Source organism: Egretta garzetta, unplaced genomic scaffold (genome assembly GCF_000687185.1).
Source record: "Egretta garzetta isolate BGI_Z169 unplaced genomic scaffold, ASM68718v1 scaffold200, whole genome shotgun sequence".
Lineage (NCBI taxonomy): Eukaryota > Metazoa > Chordata > Aves > Pelecaniformes > Ardeidae > Egretta > Egretta garzetta.
Window position 1 is genome coordinate 39,476 of NW_009258379.1, and position 15,654 is coordinate 55,129.

The 15,654-nt window shown below is 35.3% G+C and overlaps 1 protein-coding gene across 1 annotated transcript in view; it reads left to right on the top strand.

Annotated features, from left to right (window-relative positions):
- Nucleotides 1-15,654, top strand: part of DNAH8 (dynein axonemal heavy chain 8) — a 131,726-nt gene that overhangs the window by 36,688 nt on the left and 79,384 nt on the right. Inside the window, 14 exon segments of the mRNA XM_009640728.1 lie at nucleotides 540-666; nucleotides 946-1,181; nucleotides 4,606-4,710; nucleotides 5,742-5,855; nucleotides 6,374-6,436; nucleotides 7,581-7,681; nucleotides 8,388-8,525; nucleotides 10,769-11,009; nucleotides 12,021-12,220; nucleotides 13,654-13,807; nucleotides 13,922-14,085; nucleotides 14,244-14,346; nucleotides 14,983-15,087; nucleotides 15,390-15,551. Coding sequence (XP_009639023.1) covers nucleotides 540-666; nucleotides 946-1,181; nucleotides 4,606-4,710; nucleotides 5,742-5,855; nucleotides 6,374-6,436; nucleotides 7,581-7,681; nucleotides 8,388-8,525; nucleotides 10,769-11,009; nucleotides 12,021-12,220; nucleotides 13,654-13,807; nucleotides 13,922-14,085; nucleotides 14,244-14,346; nucleotides 14,983-15,087; nucleotides 15,390-15,551 — 2,013 coding nt within the window.

Sequence of the window (15,654 nt, forward strand, 5' to 3'; positions counted from 1 at the left end):
CTGTCTGGGCACTCTCAGACAAAAGAATAGAAGTGGGAAACAGCTTTCAGCATTTATTACTTACAAATGCCATGTAGGCATACTGAATACAGCTCTTGTGTAACATTTCTGAAACGCAGCTTTTCAGAATTGCAAAACTTTTCTACACTTGAGTTCTGCTCATGGAACTACTTAGAAAATGTGGTTTATTGTGATTGTTTCACACATAATTGGGCTGTAAGTGCAGGCATGTATTTTTTGATCTCTGTTTTGTCACATGTTTTCACAAGACCAGTAAGCATTTAATATGCCTTGGATATCTGTTTCTCTGTTATATTTGATTGGAATTTCCCAGCAAGATTGAGAGTTACTAACAGAGAAATTATTAAACATGAACACCTCATCACATGCATTTTACTATGTTAGCAAGGCTACAGATGGCTAAAACCAAGTATAATATTGGTATACATTTTCAGTAATTCCTGAAAAACCGTTGCCACTTGTTTTAACAAAAATATGAAAAAAGACATTTGTTGATTGATATTTTAAACTACACGCAGGAATTTTTGGCTAGCTGTCCATCTCTGACTGAAATTAAAGAAGAAATACTTCACTATGCTATGTTTGAGCAAGAGATGGAAGATTTAAAACCTGTTATTCTTCTTGGTCCAATTGAATTACATACAGGTATGACATTTTCTTATCTTTGTATGTGCAGTAAGATAATGAATATAATAGTCATGTTATTTGGTTTATTCTCTGCAAGAAATGCTTACAATATGAATAGAAATTGCTGAAGAGACCTCCCTGACTGATCAGTGTTTCAAAACTTTTAAAAAGCAGTAATTGAATTGCCTGTCTGCTTTTCTTAATTGCTGTTGCAGAACCGTATGTGACGATGTGGAGTTTTTTTACAGAAAAAAATGAAAATGTAGGTTGAACAATTTTACTTCTTTTTTTTACCAGGACCTCTGAAAACAGCTTTAGCGATTGAAGCCAAAGCCTGGAAAATGCTCCTCTGTCGTTATTTAAATGAGGAATATAAAAAGAAAATGACAGACATGATGTCATTCATAACGGAATATTTAAAGAAATTGTCTCGACCTCTGTGTGACTTAGATGACGTCAGATTTGCAATGGAAGCTTTATCTATTATACGTGATAATAAAATACAAATGGATATGACTCTGGGACCTATTGAAGTAAGATGACTTTTAATTTTTTCTTCATTAAAATGATATTATATCATAGGAGTCATAAGATAAACTGAGAACCCAAAAAATGAGTTTAGTGTCCTGAAGGATCTAGGCTGAAGATGGGAAACAAAGTACTATTTTTGTTGTTAATCTTATTATAAATTATGAATCAGTGTTAGATATCTTGCTAGAAACTGTATTAATGCAGAACAGAAAAAATTACTTTCAAATAAATTATAATATAAATACAGTCTAGGAGACAACATGCAGAAATAAGCAGATGAGAGCACAAGAGAAAGGAGCAATACTCTCTTTTGCTGTGTGATTTTCCCATTAGCCTTAATCATTTTCCTAACTTTTCTATACCTATACACAAACATCTTGATCATCTAACCCCTTTAAACATAAGTAGAATATATTCATGGAGCCACACATCATTGTATGCTGTCAGAAACTCACAGCATTCTTTCAGTTTTCCCTGTAAGAAAGAAACTAAAAGAAGCTCATTAACTGTTTATATATACTTGGTATTTATTATCACACTCTGAAACAGACAGCTTAATAGAACACAGTTGTTATACATTTTCATCCACCTTTTGGAGAAGAAATTGTACTGCTGTATAGTAACTTCTTCTTTCTTGAAGTCTGTTCTATTAACATGATACCAGAAAAAGCTTTCAGTGGATTGCCGTCACTTTTGCTAGTTCCATGTCATGAAAGTGGGTTTTGTCTTAGCAGTTTATGTGGTGCTTTGTAAGCCAGGAATGGTACAGAGACTATTTGAAGACAAATATAACCAGTTCTGTGGTCCAAAAATGGTAGAGGTTAAAAAAGTAAAGGAAAAACCTGAGCAATAATTTCAATATTTAAAGTAATATTCACATCTACTAAATATTATTTCTTAGTCTGACTGTCTTCAGGCTGAAGGTATGGACATGACATTTAACATCCATGAGTATGATTAAGATAAGCAAGAGGAATTGAGTTCAGCACTGTATTTGCTAGGTTTTACACATGTAGGAAATGATACAAACATTGTAAATAAATAAATAAAAGGTGTACACAATTATGAAGTATTAACATTGCTTGTTTATTTATACTTGCTTCTGGCACTTTGAGATGAATATTAGGATAAAGGTTCTTTCCCAAACCACTTATATTCTATATATCTTGCAAACATTCACTCCCTTTCTGTATTAATGTAGTGAGTTCGGTTAATACCAGTAGTGCTAGTCATGTTAACAAGTCACTCTTAGATATTATTTTTTTATGACCTTTCCTTAAATAATGAAAGAATATAGAGCTGATAAAATTGAGAAGTGAATATAGAACAATGGCAACTGATCAATAATTCCAATGTTTTGTCCAGTTTTCTTGGTGGATTTAACTAGAACTTTGTTGATGGGGTGATTAGTCATTATATTTCTTACTACAATATGGTTGAAGGAAGGAAGGCTTGATGTAAGGAGAAGTGGGATAGGAAGGGGGTTGAGCATAGCCAATGTAGTTTTATCTAGGGAAAATCATGCCTGGCCAACCTGATAGCCTTCTCTGATGACATGACTGGTGAACAACAGGAGACTACTCAATATTGCTTACTGTGACAGTAGCAAGGCTTTTGACACTGTCTGCCATAATATCTCATTGACAAACTGATGTAGTGTGGACTACATGAATGGACAGAGAGCTAGATTGAAAACTGTCAGGCTCAAAGGATTGTGATCAGTGGCACAAAATCTAGTTAGAGGCCAGTAAGTAGTGGTGTACCCCAGGGGTCCATACTGGGTCCAGTTCTGTGTGGCTGGAGGATGGGGCAGAGTGCACCCTCAGCGAGTTTCCAGATTTCACAAAACTGGGAGGAGCGGCTGACACACCAGATAGTTGTGTTGCCTTTTAGAGGGATCTGAATGGATAAATGGACAGACAGGAACCTCCTGAAGTTCAACAAAGGGAGATGCCAAGTCCTGCTCCAGGAGATTAATAACCCTAGGCACCAGTACAGGCTGGGTAGGAAGTAGCTTTGCAGAAAAAAAATCCTGTTTCTTGGTGTACCTCAAGTTGAATGTAAGCCAGCAAAGTGTCCTTGCGTCAAAGAATGTTAAGGGTATCCTGGGCTGTATTAGGAGTTATGCATCCAGCAGGTTAAGGGAGGGATCCCCACTACTCTGGGGTATGAGACTTATCTGGAGTGCTGTACCCAGTTCTGGGCTTCCCAGTACAAGAGAGACATGGGCATAGTGGAGTGAGTTCAGCCAAAGCTGATTAAGCAATTGGTCAATCTGACCTATGAGAGGCTGAGAGACCGGAAAATATTTTTTCTGGAGAATGAAGGTGCAAGAGGTATTTTATCAATGTGTATAAGTACCTGATGGGTGCTAGGAAGGAAGAGGGAACCAGACTCTTCTCAGTGGCAGTCAGTAGCAGGACAAGAGGCAATGGGCATGAATTGAAATACAGTAAACTCCATTTAAACCTAGGGAAAATGTGCTGTGAGGGTGCTGAAACACTGGAACAGGTTGCCCAGAGTGGTTGTGAACTCTCCATCTTTGAAGATATTCAAAACCTGACTGGACATGGTCCTGGGCAACCTGATTTAGGTGACCCTGCTCTGAGCAGGGGGGTTGAACTAGGCAATCTCCAGAGGCCCCTTTCAACCTTAATGGTTCAGTCTATACCTCTCAGAAGCTGAACAGGAGAGAGTTCTAAGTGTAGATATCTGCATGGAATAAACAACTGTGTTTATCAACCATCACAAACTGCACAGAATACAAGACATAGGTCAAAGGAGCAGCTACATAATGCACACTGCTGTTTGTTTGTCTTCATTAGCAAATCTTTTGCCTACCTGTTGGGAAACTATAAAATGTGAAAATTAACTTATTTTTAAATAATACCATGTGTGTAGGAAGAGGATAATAGAGCAGAAGATATGCAAACAAATTGCAAATGAGAACAGGCTGATAGAAAGGTTTGTTTTGTAACAGCTACATATGCAGTCATTTGATAGTTTGGCAAACACAGTAATAAATATTTTATAGATGATACGGCAAAACATTTAAAAATGTGTAGTTTAGTGCGCGTAATTATTCAGAGTTAGGAAAAATTCATCAAAATATGCATTCAGGTGGAATGTAGATCCATGGAATAAAAATACCATTGAGATGATAAAATTTGAGATAGTTTTAACACTACATTTATTGTGTTTGTGTATTTTTTTTCTCGTACTTAATCCAAGACATCTTTGAGAAATATTTTTTGCTGTTGTTCCCTAGTTCTTCATTCATCAACCTTATTTTAAAAAAATGAGTAAATATTTTATACCTAAATTACACGAACAGATTTTCTTTGAAATCTTGCTTACAAATTGGATCTATGTTCCTGCAAGTGAACATAACATGCATCATTCCTAAGGTTTAATTTTTTCATCTAGGAAGCCTATGCCATCTTAAATACATTTGAAGTTGAGGTTACAAAAGAGGAATCAGAAGGAGTTGATACACTCAGATATTCTTTTAATAAATTACAGAACAAAGCTGTAAGTACATAAAACTATGTCATTTTCCATTTGTCTTCATGTGCTTTTTTCAGAGTATAAATGACAGTGTGGGAACAATTGTCACTTGGCTCTGTCCTCTCACTCGTGGCCTCAGTTGCACACTAGTGCCTATACCTTTGATTAGTATGTTCATTTTCTAATTTTATTTTTATAGTGCTCTTTAATATTTGAACATTATTGTAGCTTTTAGATATATGCTTAAAACCTGTGAGAAAATCAGACATTTATTATGTCTCTGCTCTTTCTGCTGTCCTTCATTTCCAGTTTTTGTGTCATTTTTGTTTGATCAGGAAGATTACTGCCCTTAGATTAGCTGTTTTGAAGAAGTGCATACTCTGCCTGTGTCCTTACCCCTAAGTGGGGATTGCACATTTGCCTTTATTGCTTAGGACTGCCTTATATCCCTCAAAAGCTCAGTGTTTATTGAATATTTTCTGTAGTGTGGAAGGTTAGATGGAGGTACGTAGGTACTTTGTTGGAACAATTAAGTTAGATCCTGCCCCACAGATTAATCACTGTGGAAAGGACGCAAGACCTCACTCAAGAGCTCAGAATTATATTATACGTTTCCATTTCATGCAGCTCTTGTTTCTTTCTGTCAAGCTTTTGAACAAAGAATAAGAAAGTTGTTAAAGAGAAGACTGAGCCATCCATGAGGAAGAGGACCCTAACACTTTGGGTTTTGAGAGGTTTTTGGGAGGCAGGGAAGGAAGGAAGAGAATAGGATCTTTCTTTTTCCCTTTTCTGTGTCCTTTTGTTCCCCCATGCTCTTCTAATGGAACATGTTCACTTAAAGATGGAGGGGAAATTTTGTTATGGTTTTTAGTTGTTTTTTTTCTCTCTACTTTTCATCTCAAAAACTGAACATCTAACACCATAAAAGGAAAAAAAATCTATTTAGCTTCAAATACTTACTTTTTGTTCAGAATTTTAATACTTCTTATTTATAATTTCAGTTTATATAGAACTTTTTAAAGAAATAACTTTGATTTTAATCTTTTGTATGTCAGACCAAAGTTCAAGATGAATTGGTTCAAGTTCAGCCCAAATTTAAGAGTAATTTGCTAGAATCTGTCGCAGTTTTTCGGGAGGATGTGTCAAACTTCGAAATGTCATATGAAACGGTAAATTGATTTAGTAGTTATCTGTAAGGCTTGTACTTAGTTTTTCAACATTTTCAGTTTGCAGCTGTTAGGTGCCACCATTTTATTCTACATAGGAGTGCACACAGCTCTATAAGGAAAGAAAAAATCCCTGGTTGTACAGCTTGCTGTGAAATCTGAATTTAGAAATTAATTTAGAAATTGTAGCACATGTTGTGACATCTTTGCTCACACATCAACATTAAAAAAGATGATCTCGGGCCACTCACTGGGTATTTTATTTTCAGCACAAGAAGAAAACATGAAAAATGAAAGTCTAGTCCTATTCAGTTTAATAAATAAGATAAAGCTTTTTCAATTTCATAAAAGTTATCTTTTCTTAGATTTGCCATTATATCTATTGCATTCCCAAGGTACATAACTTGAATAGGTTTTGACTACCAAGAAAATATGCATTTTGTGATAACCTGTAAATATATAGTGGCCTTCAATCACCTTGAGAATTAATATGCAATTTTTGTTAACTGTTTATTCAAAAGGAAGGACCTATGGTTCCAAGTATTGCACCTCAGGAAGCCAGTAATAGGCTACAGATCTTTCAGGTAAGGAAATAAGCTGTTGAGTTGCCAAATAATTACAATTAGATCTGCTATTGCTTATCAAAACAAGTTCAGAAAAAGACACGTTTACAATCTTTGGAAAATGTGTCTTGGTAGATATTCTGTGTTATTATGTTATGTTATCTATACTTTAGTTTCTATCAGGCAATGTTTTCCTTAATGTGGAAGGACTGATTGATGCGTAATTTTGCTTCACTGTGCACATTTTGTGAGCAGAAATTATCAACCTGAAGTAATAAAGGCAGTAGAACAGGGAAGAGTCGAGTATGACAACTTGATAATGACTGAAAACAGGTTATATATCAGTCATGAGCCAATCTTTTCATCTTTTAATATCATGTTTTCTATTAGATAATTGTCTTTCTACTTAATATTTGTTTGGTTTGACCTTAGTTCATAGGTCCATAACCAGTTTGTAATCTGTTTTTAATCCTTCTTCCTTTCTCTGCAAGTTATATTAACTTGAAGATTTTTTTCAACAGGACTTGTGTCAGTCCCTTACATATTTAATAGACTCTATAAAAGTAAATTCAAAGTTTGTGGAAAGTGCTAAGTAATTAACAGAAGGTGCTTAAAACTCCTAATGCATCTAATATATACTAAAACTGGAGTGATATTGGTTGAAATTGCTGTATTTATTATTTTGCCAAGAGAATGTTTTGTACTTATGAATAGTAAGTGCCAAATTCTTTCTTCTTTCCACTTTTATATGGCGATCGTATCCTTTGGACAGCAGTTATACTTTGAAAGTAGTTGCATTTTTTGGCACTCTTTGTTGGTTTTTTTTCAGGCTGTATATTTTACCTTCTGGTACAATTTTTTTTTTTTTTTTCTCCTCGATGATGTGAAATGAATTCCACATACCATTTTTATAAAACACTTCCTCAAATTATTGCTTCTTATAGAAACTTTCGGTCTTTGAATTCAGGATGTGGATTTGAGTATTATATTACATGAGAATTGTTCAAAATTTTAGATCAAAAATATTTTCAGACATTTAAGTATGTTTCTAGTAGATTTTTTTAAGACAAGTTTAGAACTGTTTAATGATTTATTATTAGACAATTTTAAATTAAAACTTATAAGCATATTTTCATCTTGTCTGTGTGAATCCTAATTTTATCAGGCTAACTTTGATGAGCTGTGGAGAAAGTTTATCACATACTCATCTGGTGAACAGTTGTTTGGATTGCCTGTAACAGACTATGAAGTTTTGCATAAAGTCAGGTAACAGTGGAAATACAGCTGTCTTAGGTGTTTATTAAGTATGTGGGAAAGGTTTAGGGTATACCAAAGAGGGAAATATTACAATATGGAAAGTTTCTATGTCCTTAAATTAAATTTAAAAAAGAAAAAAATCAATGAAAAGATTAGTGATCTAATGAACTTGCCAATAAAAATAATTGGATTTATTTTTTTATGGTAACAGACCCATACCAGATTATTTTACTACATGTAAATACTATATAAAGTGGTAGAATACCATGTCCTAGAAATATATATGTATATACACATACAGCATTATGTATTAAGATATGGTGCAAAGAACGAACAAGGAAAAGGCAAGGAAAAGTCAGTGTTTCATCACATATGAAAAATATAACTAGAGTTTTTATGAAAGTCTGAATATTTTGAGCAGCGATACAAAGGGGAATCAGATTCTAAAGTTTCTGCACCAGCCATTTCAATGGTTTGATGATGATTCACACCAGATGAGGATCCGACCCTTTCTGGCAGTTTATAGATCAGCATCTGCCTGCTCTTTTTCTGTGGATTTTATTCCTCAAGTGTTCTTTTTTTTTACATTAAGAAACGTGATCTAAGTGATCTACCTATTTTTTTTGGTAGTAATATTACATATACCAGGTATTTAACTATTGTGAGATATCCAAATAGTTGATCTTTTTTTGTTTGGTTCCTCCCCCCTCCCCAGGAAGGAGTTAGGCTTGCTGCAGAAATTGTATGGATTATATGATACTGTAATAAACAATATAAATGGTTATTATGAGATACTTTGGACAGATGTAGATATTGAAAAAATTAATGCTGAACTTCTGGATTTTCAAAACAGGTATGTTCATAATATGAATTATTATTGATGTTAAATACATTAAGATTTAGATTACTTCAGTAAAGCTATTTGATATATTTAAATACAAAACTTCCATGAATAAGTTTTATCAAAAAGTAGTAAGATTCTTCAAGTAAGAGTGGAATAACACTATACTTTTAGTTAACCAGCCTTTTACCTGTAGTTTTGATAATCGAAGGGCATACGATCGGTTGAAGAGTCGATCCTCTTAGGTAAACCGACCAAGAGGTTAGGAGAACTGAAAGTTTATTTGTAAAAGGTAAGTTCTTCAACTAGGAGGATTAGCCCATTGATTTTTAAGTCCTGAATACAAGAATAACATTTATGAGTCTTTTAGAATATTCTATCCACTTTTAAAAACATTTCTGCCATTTCAAATACATGAAGAATGATGAGTATCTCAAACAGTACAGGTTTGTAAAAAAACTTGCAAATATTGCAGTAATGCTGAAAGCTTAAAATGGCTTTGACACTGTTAAGAGGATTAGATGGATTGGTTTGATTCGGAAGTACTTTCTAGCCTTTTAATTTAACTTTACTTTTAATATGTTCAAATGTACATCTATAGAAGACTAGGACAAGAATTATTTTACAACAGAATAACTGCATCACTGAGTGCAGTCCTCAACTCTCCTGCTACCTGATAGAGTCCTGTTATCAGCTTAGCAAGCTCCATCCTAAAATAACTCCAGCTTTCTTTGAGCACTTTTTTTTTTTTGCACCCCCCATCCTCCTATCAACAATATTCTACAATCTTTCATTCTTAATGTCCAAAATAACAGCATGACTAATTGATGTATGTTTGTACTTGGGCCAGTATTTGGTATTTTAGAGTATAGCTATACTACACTTATAAAGCAGTGCAGGCCTATTAAAACAGCTTTAAATCAATCTTAGATAATGTTAAAATCTAATTGCTGAAATACAGAGCTCCACAAGACCTAAATTATATTACTGTCTGAAATTGATATTTGGTTAAGGTAGTTCAAATAGAAGTGTATAAAAGGGCAATTACTTTTGTAACAGCAGCAAAGAGGAAAACCTTCAGTATAAATAGTTCTTTCTTAGGTTGTTACGTACATATCCCACCTATTTGCCCATCACTTCCTTCCATTCTCCATTTGTCAACATATCTGACCTCTTGGCATTACTTTGGCAGTTTTTCGTGGCTTATCACACTGATGTGTTAAGGTAAACCAAAAATAGTGCATAACCTTCCTAAACTAGGGGATTCTGTACCACAGAATGGAATTTTTTTATTTGAACTTTTTCTTTTTTATTGGCTTCTAGCCCAGGCTGTCACGGTAGTCTAGTAAATATGTTTTCCTGAAGGTTAACTGATATATAAAATTTGTCATTATAAGGCATAAAATTTGTAAGTGAAGAATTTCCATAGTTTTGAAATTGCACTTTTGACAGTCAGAGTTGAAGGTTGGGTCTTAAATTTGCATTATTTCTGAATTTCTAAGTGGGAAACATTAACTAGAGACTAATAAACCTTCAAGGAAATAGGTACCAAGGAGTATTTTTCTTTCCCAACTTTGAGGTTATATATGCTGTTAGAATTTCAGGGATTAAGAGTCTCTTAAAGAAGCAAGATGTTGATAGGCACCAACTGACAGTATCTTGTCCTTCTATAAAACAGCATCTCCTGGTTCACAAGACTCCATAAGGACAACAGGGCTCCCAGCTCTGGAACCTGCAGCATGTCATTCAAAATTGGCCTCTTTGCTGTATCTGATTCCTGTGTCCCAAATCACTGAACCCAACATTAATGTTTTACTAATGAATGAAAAGAATGGCTGCAAACAGAGAAATTTGTAAAAATATTAATGTTTTGCCTGGTTTTCTAAAGAAAAAGCTGTTCTGTGATGTCACATTGTGGAATTTAACTCTTTTTGCTTTGGTTTTTGTTTGTCAATAAAGAGTTTGTGACGATAACCAGCAGGTAAGCTATGTTTTAATGCAAACTGCAATATTTCTGGGTTTTTGCATAGAACATACCAGTGGTTAAAACTGCTAAATATTACGATTTGTTATTAGGGCATTTGCATTAGTTTTTCCTAAAAAGGTAGACAAATTGACACAAGCTGGAATTTTACAGAGAAAATGTTGACCTCAGTACAAGCTAATTCATATACCTTGTCTGTTTTAAACATTTTAAAAATTCTTATTTTGACAAAAGAGTAATTTACTACTGTGTAAACTTACCTTAACTGCAGGTGCCGTAGACTACCTAAAGGACTCCAACACTGGCAAGCATTTTTAGATCTCAAGAAAAAAATTGATGATTTTAGTGAGTCTTGTCCTTTGTTGGAAATGATGACCAACAAAGCAATGAAGCAAAGACACTGGAATCGTATTGCTGAAACAACAGGACATCAGTTTGATATAGAATCTGATTCCTTTTGCCTTCGAAACATCATGGAAGCACCAATTCTTAAACATAAAGATGATATTGAGGTAGGTCCATGCATTTTTTTCCCTCCTTGTTCATTTTATATTGTCAGCAAAAATAATATGATTTCTTATGAAATTATCACCTTTTTAAAAAATGTTTTTTACTTTGTTAAAGTCCTTGACTCTCAATCAGACCACAGTAGTTTAAAATAATTTGTATTTTATTTGGAAGTTCTTACCCATACGAACAAAGACAGAGGTAGCAGCTGGAATCTTTGGACACTTATTTCTAGATAATCTCTTCCCATTCTTCCTGGCCCTATTTTCTATGTTTTTCTTACGTCTTTTTAAACAGGGAATAAACCAAACAAAACTTCAAATGATCATGGTCACCTAGATTTTTAACTCTTTTTAACTCTCAAAGATTTGTAAATAAATGAGAAATTTTAGAGGAAGGCTCCATGCTTATTAATATTTAATATGAATAATTTTCTAGATCTTTATGGCTTCTTCTGAACCATACAATTTCAAAAGATCCCCCACTTAACCTGAAAAAAACTCTCAGTGGAGTTTGCAAGTTTTATAGGGTAAATATGCATGCAAAAGTTATTGTTATATTTGTACTCAAATGGAAGCATTCCAAGGTGATCTGCTTAATTTTGAATAGAATGTTGGACTTGATGACCTTTCCAACCTAAGCTGTTCTTAGATTCTGATTCTATGAATTGAAATGTGTAAAACTGAGAGTTCATCTTGTGATAAGTCTACATCGCTGCCCTGAACCTTGTAGAAATGATGATTCAGAAATCTTGTTATGCAGAAATAACAAAAGCAAGCTACAGAAATGGTATGTCCATGCATTTCCAAGCGTGCACTCTTCAGTTATCCATACATGTCATTTGAGTGAATAAAATTAGTACTGTGATCTCTGCATTTGTGTGACAGGTTTCTATAGTATTGTATATAACATCATATGTTGGTTTTAAATACTCTTATTACTAGATGTGTAATATCAGGAAAGATTTCTTTTCTGAAGAATGAATATTCTAAAAAAAAATGGTTCTTTCTTTGCAGGATATATGCATATCTGCTACAAAGGAAAAGGATATAGAAGCCAAACTATCTCAAATAGCTGACATTTGGGGAAGCCAAGTTCTGAGCTTTTCATCATTCAAAGGCAGAGGAGAGTTACTGTTAAAGGGAACTGAATCATCAGAAATTATAACACTGATGGAGGACAGTTTAATGATTCTTGGATCGTTACTGACCAATAGGTACTTTGAAATTGATTGTGTGTGGTATTTTCAGAAACATAGAGAGATAGGAACTGTACTGTTATGAGGCAAAATCAGCAGTAAATTTGAATGGAATGTTGTTTTTTAATGAAAAAGAATGTTACAATGTCTAATGAAAAACTTCCTCAAGTGGAAGACTTACATGTATTAGCAGCAAACTATTGTCTCAATCTAATTGAATATAATCAAGCTTGTAGAAACTTTCCACAAGATGCTCTAAGTGAATGTGTGGGTTGACCCTGGCTGGACGCCAGGTGCCCACCGAAGCCACTCTATCACTCCACTACTCAGCTGGACAGGGCAGAGAAAATACAACAAGAGGCTCCTGGGTTGAGATAAGGACAGGGAGAGATCACTCAACAATTGCCATCTCAGGCAAAACAGACTCAACTTGGGGACATTAGCTTAATTTATTACATAATCAAATCAGAGTAGGGTAATGAGAAATAAATCTAAATATTAAAACACCCTCCCCCCACCTCTCCCTTTTTCCTGGATTTAACTTCATTCCTGATTTTCCCTACCTCCTCCCCTTGAGTGGCATAGGGGGATGAGGAATGAGGGCTGGGGTCAGTTCATCACACGTTCACTCTGCTTCTCCTTCCTCCTCAGGTGGAGGACTTTTCACACTCTTCCCCAGCTCCAGTGTGGGGTCCGTGCCACGGGAGACAGTGAGACAGTTCATGGGCTCCATGAACTGCTCCAACATGAGTCTTTCCCACAGGCTGCAGTTCTTCACCAACTGCTCCAGCGTGGGTCCCTCCTCTCCATGGGGTGCAGTGCCTCAAGAGCAGACTGCTCCAGCATAGGCTCCTCTCTCTACTGGTTCACAGGCCCTGCCAGGAGCCTGCTCCAGTGCAGGCTTCCCACAGGGTCACAGCCTCCTTTGGGCATCCACCTGCTCCAGCGTGGGGTCCTCCCCGGGCTGCAGGTGGAGATCTGCTCCAACATGGACCTCCATGGGCTGCAGAGGGACAGCCTGCCTCACCACGGTCTTCGCAAGGGGCTGCAGGGGAATGTCTGCTCTAGTGCCTGGAGCGCCTCCTCCCCTTCTTCACTGACCTTGCTGTCCTTCTCACATATTCTCACTCCTCTCTCCAACTGCAATTGCTGTGGTGGAGGTTTTCCCCTCCCCTCCTTAAATATGTTAACCCAGAGGCACTACCGCCGTTGCTGATAGGCTCAGCCTCAGCTAGTGGCGGGGCTGTCTTGGAGCTGGCTGGCATTGGCTCTGTCAGACATAAAGGAAGCTTCTAGCAGCTTCTCACAGAAGCCCCACCGCTACTAAAACCTTGCCATGCAAACCAATACAGAGTTGTTTGGTTTGGTTTTTTTTTTTCACTAATGTAAATATTTATTTTATAATAGCTTTATTTAGAATTAAATAATTTCTGCTTCTCATCCTTTTTTAGATACAATACTCCATTTAAAAAAGAAATTCAGAGCTGGATTTCTAAACTAAGCAGCTCTACAGACATAATTGAAGAATGGCTGGTTGTGCAGAACCTCTGGATTTATCTTGAAGCTGTTTTTGTAGGGGGAGATATTGCAAAACAGCTACCCCAGGTAAACTTTACAGTGCTTGCCTATTATTGCGTATTAAAAGCTATCTGTGTAATAATTTCCAACAGAAATTATGTAGAAGCACTGTAGAATTACTTATGGTTTTGCTATATATAGGAAGCAAAGCGTTTTCAGAATATTGACAAATCATGGATAAGAATAATGCAACGAGCTCATGAAAACCCAAATGTAATTAGCTGCTGTGTTGGAGATGAAACTATGGAGCAACTTCTCCCTCATTTACATGAACAGTTGGAAGTATGTCAGAAATCACTTACAGGGTATGAATTGTTTGATTTTTTTTTTTATTTTTTTTTAATGCATTATTATTTTGTAAATGGTTTACATGAAATACTGTATTTCAGTCTTACTTTCACTCTTATGAAGAAAAAATTGAAGAGATGAAATATTCTAATAAAAGTCTTGTTTAATTTTAAAGATACTTAGAGAAGAAAAGACTACTGTTTCCTAGATTCTTTTTTGTTTCTGATCCTGCCCTTCTTGAAATTCTGGGACAAGCAAGTGATTCTCATACAATTCAGGTACAACTTTAGTGTGGTGGGGTTTTTTTTCTGCTTATAGCAACAACAAAAAAAATAAAATGGGGAAAAGCATTTAATAAATTAAAATGTAACCATTTTCTTATAGACTTTTCTTGAAAAAAAAATAATTTCTTGCTTTTTAGTCTGTAACAAAATATGAAATGGATATCTGTAATTTTAAAAAATCTTCAGAATTCAGAACATTAGAATATGGTCCCATCAAGTGATTTTCTGGTGGTTCCTTTCACAACTAAACTAACAGAAGGGACCCTGTGAGTCTTTTTTGCTTTGCATATTGCAAAATTTGTCTAGCCAGTCTGGGTTGCTCCTGAAGGTTTATAGTCCACCTGGTCTGGATTGATACTGAGGGATGACTGAGATAAGATAGTTGATTTCACAAAATAGCTGATCTCTGTTCAGCTAGATCACCTCTGGCAACTGTAAAAAAGAAAAAAAACAAATGGAAGTAAAATCCTACACAACCATTTCTGTCATTATTACCTACAGGTGGCCTGAAATTCATCTGTAGGTTCAGATGAACCCTTGCAGGGTAACCTTACTTGACATCTTGAGATTTATTTTCTGTTTGCTAATGCTATATGTTTACATTGAATGACTTCTGAATTATCCTTACAGCCCCATCTGGTTTCCATATCTGACAATATAAATGAAGTAGAATTTCACCCAAAGGATTATGATCGAATACTGGCAGTCATATCAAGAGAAGGAGAAAAAATTCCAGTAATTCTTTGAATTTCTTTCCCCCCACCCCCAAGATGTTGTTAATAGAGAAATCGTTCTATTATTGGACATATAAGTATATATTAAATTGAATTATTGTTAATTACAAATAAACATTTCAAGGGTTGGTGTAACAAAACTATAATATGTCTTCATTAAATAAGTTTCTAATATGTTTATTGAAATTAAACCTGTAGTTGTCTTGAATAGAGATGTAGTAACTATTTAGTAACTAACAGTTTTGAACAGAAGTTTGGTAACTATGTTCTATTTTATACCTTTCATTTGGATTAATTTTTCAGTTGGACACTCCAGTAATTGCAAAAGGACCAGTAGAACTTTGGTTGCAGGATTTATTGCGTGTGCAGCAGATTTCATTGCATGCCATAATCAGGGCAGCATATTACCAAATTAGTGACCCAGGATATCAGTTGCTGAATTTTCTTAATCACTTCCCAGCACAGGTGAGATGACAGGACATGGATTTGTGTGTGCAGTCTGGGTTGTGTGTGCAGGCAGGTGGGATGTAAAGAGCATACAGGATTGTCTACATGAGGAACTTTTCAT